Source organism: Pocillopora verrucosa, chromosome 11 (genome assembly GCF_036669915.1).
Source record: "Pocillopora verrucosa isolate sample1 chromosome 11, ASM3666991v2, whole genome shotgun sequence".
Classification (NCBI taxonomy): Eukaryota; Metazoa; Cnidaria; class Anthozoa; order Scleractinia; family Pocilloporidae; genus Pocillopora; species Pocillopora verrucosa.
In genome coordinates this window covers 14,609,783-14,623,122 of record NC_089322.1, presented here as the reverse complement: position 1 = coordinate 14,623,122, position 13,340 = coordinate 14,609,783, and the positions used below count along the sequence as shown (strand labels likewise).

At 40.4% G+C, this 13,340-nt stretch overlaps 1 protein-coding gene across 3 annotated transcripts; it reads right to left on the bottom strand.

Moving 5' to 3' along the window:
• Positions 1–2,137: 2,137 nt before the first annotated feature.
• LOC131794496 (uncharacterized) lies at positions 2,138–12,576 on the bottom strand. Of its 3 annotated transcripts, none has more exons than XM_059112010.2 (2): positions 12,417–12,576; positions 2,138–3,298 (listed from the first exon to the last, which is right to left on the bottom strand). In XM_059112010.2, the coding sequence occupies exons 1-2, from the start codon at positions 12,484–12,486 to the stop codon at positions 2,838–2,840; spliced, it is 531 nt and encodes a 176-aa protein (XP_058967993.2). In that variant the 5' UTR covers positions 12,487–12,576; the 3' UTR covers positions 2,138–2,837. The 3 variants fall into 3 exon arrangements, with proteins under 3 accessions (XP_058967993.2, XP_058967994.2, XP_058967995.2); XM_059112011.2 differs by lacking the exon at positions 12,417–12,576 and adding an exon at positions 8,927–9,085; XM_059112012.2 differs by lacking the exon at positions 12,417–12,576 and adding an exon at positions 5,838–5,987.
• Between the last annotated feature and the right edge of the window lie 764 nt (positions 12,577–13,340).

The window sequence follows — 13,340 nt, the reverse complement described above, 5'->3', positions numbered from 1 at the left end:
TTTGTGGCAAATTTACCCAAGCAATGTTGTTAAACAGGACGTTTTATTCTTAGCCTCGTTTCCATGTGAGCGAATTTCTGACATGCGTTGTTTTTGTCACCAGAAGCTAAGAAGCGGAGGAGGGGGGGAGAGATGGGGAAGGTTTCGAATTATTTCTAAGAACAATAGACTCTATTAGAAATCGTAACCTGCCAGGCTCCTAAAGGAGGGAAGAGGGGAGGGGACAGTGGATGAATGGAGTACAGAGAACACCCAATTTTCTGTAATTCTGTTACAGATGATTTATCCCCCCTTCGTTTCCCCTGGAAAGTATGTGATCCCATCTACAATCAAATCCCTCCACCCCTCCCCTCCTCCCTCCCCCCTCCCTTTCCCCTAATAATAAATCTTAATAAAACATGTTTGTTATTCTAATAAAAAGACAATCGTAGTAATACCATTCAGGGAAGAAGATTACCAAAAATCTAATCAACCCAACGAAGCTGTGAAAGCCCTATGCTAATAAAGGGAAAAGTGAAATATTCAACCCAGTTCCTAGTATTGTTTTCCAAATGCAATTGCAAGTCAAAATTGCATAAGAAAACGGTTTATTTTTTAATTAGGGAGAGTTGAAAAGCGGACAGTGTAACTTTTCCTTCGTCCCAGGAAAATTCTCATATTTTTTTGGCAAAGCCCACTCCAATACACACATCCCTAATCGGACATGGAAGACGAAATTTCGGCCATAGAGAGCAAATACCATAAAGATTCAATCTGGCACCCTCGTCCCAATAAGTGCCCCTCGCTATTAAGCGCCCCCTCGGCCTCGAATCTTTTTTGTCAATAAGTGTCCCTCCATATACGGGATTTGAACCCATGACCCCCTGGTGCAGTGCTCTATCAACTGAGCTAATGAGCCAATTGGAAGCTGGTCATTACGTTGGTTCATAATAAACCCGTGAAGTGATCAACTAATGACTGTGAATGTATAAAAATCATATATATGGTTAAGAAATGAATGTCAAAGCCATATTCGTAGTTACGGAAACAGAAATAAAAGCTGTTTTTGGTCATTAGCAAAAACAGGAAAAATCCAATCCGTCAATGTCCCGTGGTTCATACAAAGTAAACTTGTCTTTCGTGTCTGTAAAGTCACCTCCTAAATAAGTTATTTGCACTTCCGCTTTTCCAATTTCCAAATCCCAGGAACTGCGGGGCATTGTGTGCAATATAGTAACCATTAACCATTGCATCAGGACTCAACAGATCCACATCACGCTTGGTTTTCAAAGGGGACGGCGATCAAGACTTTTTGCCACCTTTCTTTCCACCTTTTCTCGAAGGGCTGCTACTGGCTCCTCTGCTTCGACTTCTACTCTTGCCCGATTTCCTTACCTTACCAGATTTATGACCGGCCGGCTGTGGAAATACGACACGATTTGAAAAGGAAACGCAAAAGTAAACAAACCGTAGGGAAGCCATTGAAAATGTGGTAAAACCATTCAAGCGTTGAGCAGTTGTTACAAATTTTGATCAACCCTCACCATTTGGAAGGTAAAGTACGTCGATTTCCTTAGTTAAAATACCTTCTTTGCAACTAATTGTAAAAAACTTTCAAACAGTTAACATAGTCGTATCAACTTCCTTTCTTCTATGCATTGTGTACTAATCGACTGCTCGTTTCGATGGAATGTCAGTACGTAAGCAACCCCCGCCAACTAACTTAGTTGCCATACCAACTTCGCATAAATTAACCTCTTAAACCATGCATTAGTAGTCATAATCTCTTCACATTTCCTGTGGTATTAGGAAGGAGAATTTGTTTGGCAATCAGGAGCTTCTTAAATTGGTGATCATTTTCGTTATTCTCATGACCTTATGCATGATTCAAGGGTAACACTGTAGAAATTGGAAGCCAGTTACCCATACTCAGCTGAGGGTTCAAAAAATATAGGCGCGCAACGGCCTATGCGCTTGCAGATTTGAAAATAATTTCGAATTCGTGATCCGTTTTAACTTCTCTTTTAAGCGCCTTTTTTGATTTCAAATTTAACTGATTTTACGATTTTGTTACACTTTACACGCATTTAGATTGAAGAGGAGAAGATGAATCCCCAACGTGAATCCCTTAGCCTGGAAAGAAAGAAACTTCACTCGATCGGAAAGCAGTTACTCTTTTATTTTGCTTGTCAAAAATGCTTTGTTACATAACATAAAGCTGACACTGCATGTATCTGCCCTTGAAACGTGGTTTCTACTTTTAAGGTACACCCCTCGTTTAAAAGCAATCTGACAAATTACAATTTTCCGGAGCACACGATAACAGGAAACTACATTTGATCAAGAGCACAACTAGGGGGTTAAATGCATTACAGTTGTAGTTATAGTTTTAAACCTATGAAATTGTTTTCCTTGGAGACCAGTCATTATTCATCGCCCTGGGGGAGGGGAGGGGAGGTTTCGGATTATTTCTACGAACAATAGACCCTATTAGAAATCGTAACCTGCGTAGCCAGGCTCCTAAAGGAGGAAAGAGGGGAGGCCGTAGGGGACAGTGGATGAATGGAAAAAAGGGAACACCCAATTTTTTACAATCGTCCCTTTATACTCTGTTACCGAGGAATTATTCCCCTCCCCCTTCATTTCCCCTTGAAACTATGTGATCCCGACAACAATCAAATCCCTTAGCCCCCCCCCCCTCCTCCCCTCCCCTTCCCATCGGCGGTAAATAAGGACTGGTCCCAAAAGCAGGACAGTGATAAACTTGATATCAAAGTAAGCACCTTTCTAGTTTATGATTCCATCACTTAAAAAGCCATGAAAAGTTTTGTAACGACTATTTGCTGCTCAGTGAAAGCTCAGACGAAAATTGCATATACATCAACGCAAGCGGTGCCTCCATTGTCTCCCTCGCCAGTCTTCATTAGATCCTCGCCATACCACACTCGTAACTCTTGGTGGTAGCCGACTTGGGAGGGGCTGAAAAACGGCAGCACTAACTCTGTGGAAAGTGAGTCATATCCAGGAATCTTGGACCATTTAACACCATCATTTACGATCAACTCGCTTGGTGGCAAAAGAACTTGATTGTCTGAGTTTGTTATGACAACATTAATCTTGCCCAGTCCCTCGCGGTACAAGCCACAGCCCCAGTAAGACCAATAAGAGACATGTCGTGTGTCACAGGAAACGTATCCGTAGAGATGAACCAACCTCACAGCAGCCAGCTTTTTATAACCACTTTTAACATAGAACCTGCCAAACTGACCGTCCTTTGCGCCAAAGCACACTGGTGAGGTATTCTGCTTTTCCCATTGATCTGTAGAGTAAACAAAAACGAAACTAATTAACAAATAGAGAAGTCTTGACTGTGCTCCGTTCTGTTGTAGACCACGCAAGAATCGGCTATAGAGCACGAAAGAAGTGAAGGGAAAAAGACGAGACGTAGTCAGGAGCCCAACCGTAATCGAGTGTTTCTACCCACTTCTTGAGTGCTCTGGCCGCTTCCTGAGTACTTTACAACAGAGCAGAGCACAGTCAAGGTTTCTCTACTTGTTTTATATAGAAAATCCGTCAAAATCCCAGTTAGAATGGTTCAAATAATCTGATTTGCTGAACAAGACTACAGCTGCCAAAGACGTCAAACCACCAAAGTTCAAAAACCATCAAATTTCACATTCTGCAATAGTTTACAAACTGAAATAATCCGGCAGGTCGAATTTAACACTTTTGCCTGAAGTTTTGTAGTCTCTAAAAAAGAATCTGAAAGTGAAATGTTCAGTCAAATCCAGCCGAATCGTGGCTCATAAAAACACGCAAGTTTTTTCACATGAGAACAAGAAAAACTGTTAAAGGCAAGTGTGTTATGAATCAACGACAGCCGAAATTTACCGGAACATGAAGATTGCTCGGGATGACAAAGCCGTTAAACTCGGCTGCAGTGACTGATGTGGCCTTCCAATCAACGCATCGGAAAGGATGTCAGAGCGAGCTCTTAGTTGTTCACTCGAAGGGTGGCCGATGTAATTTCTGAGGCGTGCTTTACTGCGATGACTGGAGATCGCCATGATGAGTCAGCCGCGATGGACCTCAGCATGATTTTAACAATTATGCCAGTTCGGCTATATTTTAAAACACTCCTGTTTTGTTCCGTTTTGTTTTTGAACACGAAATTTTATATACTATGCGAGTGTTAGCTGTGTTTGATTTTTATTACCGCACGTAAGCTTGCAATTTAACTAAGCGTGAAACCTTTGAGACTCGGACTGTCCATTTCGTTTCTACTTTTAGGATTTTTGTCCTTGCTCACGTTATAAAGAACGTAAATTACGGCGCCTGGCATGTTTACAAACCTTTGTTTGGTTCTTCTGTTCCTACTTGCCAGCTCACTTGATCCGAAATTTCACTTTCAATTATCGCAAAAGCAAAGAGAGAGGTCCAGGAAAAGGTCGGACATTTTGCAGATGGCGTGACAAATTTAGCTCAGCTCTATGCTCTATACTCTCATGAGCACGCTCTTTCAACGAATGACAGCACGCGTTATATCCGAACTTTATGATAAATCGGAATATATGTAGCCTGTTTATTAGGGACCGCTCCCTATTCATCGCCTGGGAGTAGGGGAGGGGATGGTGCAGGATTTTAAATGTGTCACGAAATTTATCTGATCTCCCTTAAGGTTTTGTGATATTCATACGATCCTCCCTCCCCCCTCCCACCCCCTCATAGGCAGTTAATTTTCTATTGTCTCCCTTTTATACTCTGTTAGCAATGACTGATACCCCTTATGTCCCCCCCCCGAAAATCATGTGATCCTCCCTAAAATCCTCCATCACACCCCCCTTCCTAATAGACACCCTTAAATTTGGTGACGTCATCGTGGTGGCCTTTTTAAAACGAATTCTTCGTTCTATCCTTCGATGTCTGTAATGGCCAGAGAGATTAGACTGTATCGTAAATCAAGGGAAAATTTTAAAGTTGGAGTAATCATAAAGATAATGTGAACTTTGTCGCAAATTTATGTGGTACACATAATTTATGTGCGGACGACAGCGTGTTTTCGCGGGAAATTAAAGACCCCCCCCCCATGTCTCAGTTCTAAAAATCAAAAGATATGAGACAGGGTTGACTCAAGGGTACAATTGGTATGGAGGCTTCCAGGCAATGGGCTCTTGCGTGGTAAAATCTTTTGCCGTCATCGCTCTTGAAGCGAAAATTTGTCGCTTCAGCATAAGTGGGAGGTTGTCATGAATTTAATTCAGTTCCTCGCTCTTGAAGTGAAATTTTGTCGCTTCTGTATCAACGGAAGGTTGTCATGGATTTAATTTAGTTCCTGGCTCTTGAAGTGAAATTTTGTCGCTTCAGCATCAGCGGAAGGATGTCATGAAATTTCGTTCCTTTTAACTCATTCATTCTTGCCTTCAACATCGCGGTTTTTAAGTCTTGGAAGATATTTCTGCGACCTCTTCCACAAAATCAGCCGAAATGACGACAGGTTTCCTCCCAATACATGCAATTAACATTAATACATGCCCTGAGTCCGCGATTTCCCCAACACTTGGAAATTCTTCTCCTCCCAAGGCAAGGGCTGATAAGTCGACGACTCGGAGAAACCTGGCGAGATGGTGCGCTACTTACTGATTGCCTGACAGGGATTATTTTACCTACTTCGATTGGACTCATCCAAACTTTGCAACGATAAGATTTTCCACGCTTTGACGGTTGTTTTGTACTTAAGCGAGATGACAATTGCGCCACCTCAGAAACACCGATCGATTGATATAAATATACCATTTAGAATTAAAATTCGTCTCATTTTAAAACTTTCGCCCCGATAAACAGAAAATGAGTTCACAAACCTGCAGCACTCCTCTTTACAGTCAACAAGGTAAGATTTAAAACGAACAGGAAAATGAAAATGGATTTCATCTTCAAATTAGTACGCGACTTGGGTGGCCTTTTCGATCCTCGGTCTGCACTGTAACTCTGCTTGAAAGAGTCCTTATTTCAAGCCGCACGAAAATATAGTTTAATCCATTGACGCAACTAACCTCTCACAATGATTGACATAAAATTACACTCCTTGCATATGGAGACAAAACGATTAAGTTTCCAAAAAATGTCGAAGGGCATCCCATAATACCGCCCAAGAGCAAGGGTCGAGAACTACTGAAGTTTTCTTTGTAAAGTATCTTATCCAAGCCTTTATAGCGAAGCAGTGATTAAACGATCAAGAGACTATCAGCTCATGCTCTCCTGAAAGCGATACTGTCCCAGAGGACAAGATCCTTACCGAGGGGCTCACCGGCTTCCATACTAACCTAGGTCTGATCAGAATAAAATATTAGTTAGCTGGCACAATTTGATTTTGGTATTGTCGTGACAGAACAGATAACCGCTCTTTGTGTCACAAACCAATAAATCTGTAGATCACCGACAGAACATGCCGGATACAACAACTGTTACTTGATAGTCATGTCACGCACTATAACCAGGCTATCCTCAAATGTCATGACACACTACGGCTTAGCTGAGCCGTCCTTGTCGCTGAATCATTCTGCAATTATGAAAATTGCCGTTCATGCCATGAATGCGAAGTTATTTCCAAAGAGAAAATTGTGCGAAAGAGTTCTAAATTTACGTAGCACTCCTAACGCGCAAGCCGCTCGTATCCTCGCGCCTGTTTACATTTTGATTGTGAACGTTCGAAGCCAAACACCTCTCTTTCACTTGCTAATTGAGTCCACTCGCTTTACTTTGACAAGCCTATGGATCATTTTACGCTCCCCTGGTGAGAATGTTTTTCTTGAGCAAAGCTCGTCATGCGGCTGAGTCACGAACTTATTGTTTTTAGGTCTCTGCACATCAAGCAGTTTACTAGAAAAGTCAAGAATGCAAAATGGCGAAAAGCGATCGCGTAAATCCGAGATAAGGTTACCGCCTAAAACAATACTTTCAAGGCATCCAAGAAACTCACTACCGCCTTAAAGCAAGGGTCTCGCTCACATGTCTGTCAGCTTATCTCTGGCGAGAATTATCTAAGTTGTCTTTCTAATGTACATTACCCAAGGCTTGATCGATTGAAGAAGACAGACTCTCGCTGTCGGTAGATAAGCCTTTGAGCTTATTCTCGATGGCAGAAACTTTGATCTCGATTTACTAATTGAACCTATTGCATTATTATATAGCTTGCCTAAGTATCAGTTACAAAGATTGCAATATGTACAAAACACGGCGGCTAGAGTTGTGTGTCAAATGAGTAAGTTTCAGCATATCACACCTGTTTTGCAGGAGCTTCACTGGCTACCGATCCAATACCGTATTATTTTCAAGATTCTGCTTTTAGTGTATAAATCACTGAATGGGGCATCGCCTAGCTATTTAGCTCAGTTACTACATTATCTTTCTTCTACTAGATCATCTAGGTCTGTTAATAATGAACTTTTAAAGCAACCTAGATCGTATACTAAGACCTACGGAGACAGAGCATTCGCTGTTCATGCGCCAAGAGAATGAACTTAATACCCTATGAAATTCGGAAGTTTAACACGATCTCGATTTTTAAAAGAACACTTAGGACGTTCCTGTTTAGTAAATATAATAATAACAGACCATTATTTTATAGATTTATATATATCGCTTTAGATTCAAATTTTTTTTAATCATTGTGAATTTTAGCCATGTTTAAGTATCATATAATAAGATATGGCTAGCTTTAGTTTTCTTTTTCTTTTTTAATCAGTATGAATTTTAGCTATGTTTAAGTATCATATAATAGGATATGGTTGTAAATTTGTAAATTTTTATTAATAATGTATGATTTTGCATGATTGTAAGGCTCCTTGAGCAGAGGATACGAGCGCTATATGAATAAAGTTTATTATTATTATTATTATTATTATTATTATTATTATTAACTCGCCATGCTCTCCACTTCGTACATGGGAGGTTGGCAGGTTTGCATCTTGTGTAATTTCAATATGGCCGCCATCTCGATGTTCCTTCATCGCTTCTTTCACTTTCTTTAACTCATTTGAAGTCTCTTGAAGCTTCCCTTTCAACTTGTCATTTTCAATTTTCAATATTTAGACAGTTTCCTTTCGCATCTCCATTCTTTCTTACTCGAAATTTATATATTTTTGTGTTCAGTTAAAGAGCTTTCGAAGTTGCGTCCAATCTGTAACTCTTAGAGTCCTTATTTCAAGCCGCACGAAAATATAAGTTTCCAAAAAATGTCGAGGGGGCATCTAAGAAACTGAAAACCTCCCAAGTAACCTTTCTAAAGTACCTTATCCAAGGCTTGATCGATTGAAGAAGACAGACTTTCGATGTCGGAAGATAAGCCTTTGAGCTTATTCTCGATGGCAGAAACCTTGATTTCGATCTGCTGATAGAGCTCGCCGTGCTCTCCACTTCGTACATGGAAGGTTGGCAGACTTGTATCTTATGTAATTTCAATATGGCCGCTATCTCGTTGTTCCTTCATCGCTTTTTGTACTTTCTTTAACTCATTTGAAATCTCTTCAAGCTTCTCTTTTAACTTGTCATTTTCAACTTTCAATGTTTGGACAGTTTTCTTTCCAGTTTTTACTCTTTCTTACTCGAAATTTAAAAATCTTTTGCTAAATTAAAGAGCTTTCGAAGTTGCGTCCGATCCATACGCCTACATGCACACCACTTGAGTCGAGGATTCGGAGAAACCTGGCGAGATGGTTCGCTATTTACTGATTGCCTGACAGAAATGATTTTAGCTACCTTGATTGGCCTAATTTAAATTTTGCCAAGCTAGATTTTCCACGCTTTGACGGTTGTTTTGTAGATACGCGGGATAGCACAGACCTTACTGTGTCAGAAACAACGATCGATTGATATAAACATACCACTTATAATCAAAATACGTCTCATTTTAAAACTTTCGCCCCGATCAAGACAAAATGAGTTGACAAACCTGCAGCACTCCTCTTTGGGGCCAACAAGCTAAGATTTAAAACAAACAGGAAAATGAAAATGGATTTCATCTTGAAATTAGTGGGCGACTTGGGTGGCCTTTTCGATCCTCGGTCTGCGCCGTAACTTTGCTTGAATGAGTCCTTGTTTTAAGCCGCACGAAAATATAATTTAATCCACTAACGCAACTAACCACTTACAATGATTGACAGAAAATTACAGTCCTTGCATATTGAGACAAAACGATTAAGTTTCCAAAAAATGTCGAAGGGCATCCAAGAAACTCAATACCGCCTAAAAGCAAGGCTGAAGAACTACTGAAGTTTTCTTTGTAAAGTATTTTATCCCAGGCTTTATAGCTAAGCCGCGAATAAACGATCAAGAGACTATCAGCTCATGCTCTCCTGAAAGCGATACTGTCCCAGAGGACAAGGTCCTTACCGAGGGGCTCACCGGCTTCCATGCTGACTTAGGTCTGATCAGAGAAAAATTTTAGTTAGCTGGCACAATTTGATTTTGGTATTGTCGTGACAGGACAGATAACTGCTCTTTGTGTCACAAACCAATAAATCTGTAAATCACCGACAGAACATGCCGGGTACAACAACTGTTACTTGATAGTCATGTCACGCACTATAACCAGGCTATCCTCAAATGTCATGACACACTACGGCTTAGCTGAGCCGTCCTTGTCGCTGAATCATTCTGCAATTATGAAAATTGCCGTTCATGCCATGAATGCGAAGTTGTTTCCAAAGAGAATATTGTGCGAAAGAGTCCTAAATTTACGTAGCACTCCTAACGCGTAAGCCGCGCGGATCCTCGCGCTTGTTTACATTTTGATTGTGAACGTTCGAAGCCAAACACCTCTCTTTCACTTGCTAATTGAGTCCACTCGCTTTACTTTGACAAGCCTATGGATCATTTTACGCTCCCCTGGTGAGAATGTTTTTCTTGAGCAAAGCTCGTCATGCGGCTGAGTCACGAACTAATTGTTTTTAGGTCTCTGCACATCAAGCAGTTTACTAGAAGAGTCAAGAATGGAAAATGGCGAAAAGCGATCGCGTAAATCCGAGATAAGGTTACCGCCTAAAACAATACTTTCAAGGCATCCAAAAAACTCACTACCGCCTTAAAGCAAGGGTCACGCTCACATGTCTGTCAGCTTATCTCTGGGGAGAATTACTGAAGTTGTCTTTCTAATGTACCTTACCCAAGGCTTGATTGATTGAAGAAGACAGACTCTCGCTGTCGGTAGATAAACCTTTGAGCTTATTCTCGATGGCAGAAACTTTGATTTCGATTTACTGATTGAACCTATTGCATTATTATATAGCTTGCCTAAGTATCAGTTACAAAGATTGCAATATGTACAAAACACGGCGGCTAGAGTTGTGTGTCAAATGAGTTAGTTTCAGCATATCACACCTGTTTTGCAGGAGCTTCACTGACTACCGATCCAATACCGTATTATTTTCAAGATTCTGCTTTTAGTGTATAAATCACTGAATGGGGCATCGCCTAGCTATTTAGCTCAGTTACTACATTATCTTTCTTCTACTAGATCATCTAGGTCTGTCAGTAATGAACTTTTAAAGCAACCTAGATCGTATACTAAGACCTACGGAGATAGCATTCGCTTTTCATACGCCAAGAGAATGGAACTTAATACCCTATGAGATTCGGAAGTTTAATACCATCTCGATTTTTAAAAGAGCACTTGAGACGTTCCTGTTTAGTAAATATATTAACAACAGACCATCATTTTATAGATCTATATATATTGCTTTAGATTCAATTTTCTTTTTTAATCATTGTGAATTTTAGCTATGTTTAAGTGTCATACAGTAGGATGTGGTTGCAAATTTGGAAATTTTTATTAATAATGTATGATTCTGTATGATTGTAAGGCGCCTTGAGCAGAGGATACGAGCGCTTTATAAATAAAGTTATTATTATTATTATTAACTCGCCGTGCTCTCCACTTCGTACATGGGAGGTTGGCAGATTTGTATTTTATGTAATTTCAACATGGCCGCCATCTTGTTGTTCCTTCACGCTTCTTGCACTTTCTTTAACTCATTTGAAATCTCTTCAAGCTTCTCTTTTAACTTGTCATTTTCAACTTTCAATGTTTGGACAGTTTCCTTTCGCATTTCCACTATTTCTTACTCGAAATTTATATATTTTTGTGTTCAATTAAAGAGCTTTCGAAGTTGCGTCCGATCCATACGGACACATGCGCACCACTCGAGTCGAAGATTCGGAGAAACCTGGCGAGAGGGTACGCTATTTACTGATTGCCAGGCAGAAATGATTTTGTCGACCTTGATTGGGCTAATTCAAATTTTGCCAAGCTACATTTTCCACGCTTTGGCGGTTGTTTTGTAGTTACGCGGGATAGCACAGACCTCACAGTGTCAGAAACAAGGATCGATTGATATAAACATACTATTTACAATCAAAATACGTCTCATTTTGAAAATTTTGTCCTGATAAGGACAAAATGAGTTGACAAACCTACAGCACTCCTCTCTGGGGCTAACAAGCTAAGATTTAAAACGGACAGGAAAATGAAGATGGATTTCATCTTAAAGTTAGTGGGCGACTTGGTTGGCCTCTTTGATCCGCGGTCTGCGCTGTAACTCTTCTGGAATGAGTCCTTATTTCAAGCCGCACGAAAATATAGTTTGATCAACTGACGCAACTAACCGCTCACAATAATCGACAGAAAATTACATTTCTTGCATATTGAGACAAATCGATTAAGTTTCCAAAACATGTCGAGGGGCATCCAAGAAACTGAAAACCACCCAAGTTACCTTTCTAAAGTACCTCATCCAAGGCTTGATCGATTGAAGAAGACAGACTTTCGATGTCGGAAGATAAACCTTTGAGCTTATTCTCGATGGCAGAAACCTTGATTTCGATTTGCTGATAGAGCTCGCCGTGCTCTCCACTTCGTACATGGGAGGTTGGCAGATTTGTATCCTATGTAATTTCAATATGGCCGCCATCTTGTTCCTTCACGCTTCTTGCACTTTCTTTAACTCATTTGAAATCTCTTCAAGCTTCTCTTTTAACTTGTCATTTTCAACTTTCAATGTTTGGACAGTTTTCTTTCCAGTTTTTATTCTTTCTTACTCGAAATTTATAAATCTTTTGCTAAATTAAAGAGCTTTCGAAGTTGCGTCAGATCTATACGCCCACATGCACACCACTCGAGTCGAGGATTCGGAGAAACCTGGCGAGATGGTTCGCTATTTACTGATTGCCTGACAGAAATGATTTTAGCTACCTTGATTGGCCTAATTCAAATTTTGCCAAGCTAGATTTTCCACGCTTTGACGGTTGTTTTGTAGATACGCGGGATAGCACAGACCTCACCGTGTCAGAAACAACGATCGATTGATATAAGCATACTACTTACAATGAAAATACGTCTCATTTTAAAACTTTCGCCCCGATGAAGACAAAATGAGTTGACAAACCTGCAGTACTCCTCTTTGGGGCCAACAAGCCAAGATTTAAAACGAACAGGAAAATGAAAATGGATTTCATCTTGAAATTAGTGGGCGACTTGGGTGGCCTTTTCGATCCTCGGTCTGCGCCGTAACTCTGCTTGAATGAGTCTTTATTTCAAGCCGCACGAAAATACAGTTTAATCCACTGACGCAACTAACCACTTACAATGATTGACAGAAAATTACAGTCCTTGCATATTGAGACAAAACGATTAAGTTTCCCAAAAATGTCGAAGGGCATCCAAGAAACTCAATACCGCCTAAAAGCAAGGCTGGAGAACTACTGAAGTTTTCTTACTAAAGTACCTTATCCCTCGGCCGACCGGAGTTAGCACATCATTATGATCACCACTTAACTTTCTTGAATGAAGATAATTATGACAAAGAACGGTTTATGACTTACTCACTAGTTTTTCGTAATTTTTTTCTCTCTCTTTTGTAAGAGACGGCGAAACCCATAGAGAGACGTAGCAAATGACGCTGGTGTGAGTCGCACGTGACCCGCGAGGGCGGGAATAGTGCATGTTTTATGTATGCCTACTCGTTCCATCGTTTACAAAATTTTTCCTCTCTTGCATAGTCATGGATTGTTTGTATCTTTAATCAACTTCTAGTCACACTGGTCTTGTCGATCTTGCGAGGATTTAGTTATTGAATTTCATCTATGATAAAGAAATCTACTGCTTTCACCTTTTAGAACTGTTTTGAAAATGTTTTTTTGCCGTTCAACCCAGACTTTTTAACTAGTGGTACGCGAAGCGTAGGAACGAATTTTGCGAGAACTCCGATGTGCAAATGCGTCTCACTCACTCACTCTCCTTGGCGTAGACATTGTGGTAATTAGTCATCTCCGAACTCGCCCGAGCCCGACGCCATATTGGATGGAAGGGA

Excerpts from the sequence above, each read along its gene's own strand:
- LOC131794496 (XM_059112010.2), bottom strand. The coding sequence starts at position 12,486 with ATGAAATCCATTTTCATTTTCCTGTTCGTTTTAAATCTTGGCTTGTTG. Across the intron at positions 3,299-12,416 it reads CCCAAAGAGGAGTACTGCAG|ATCAATGGGAAAAGCAGAAT; the intron begins GTTTGTCAACTC and ends TTTACTCTACAG.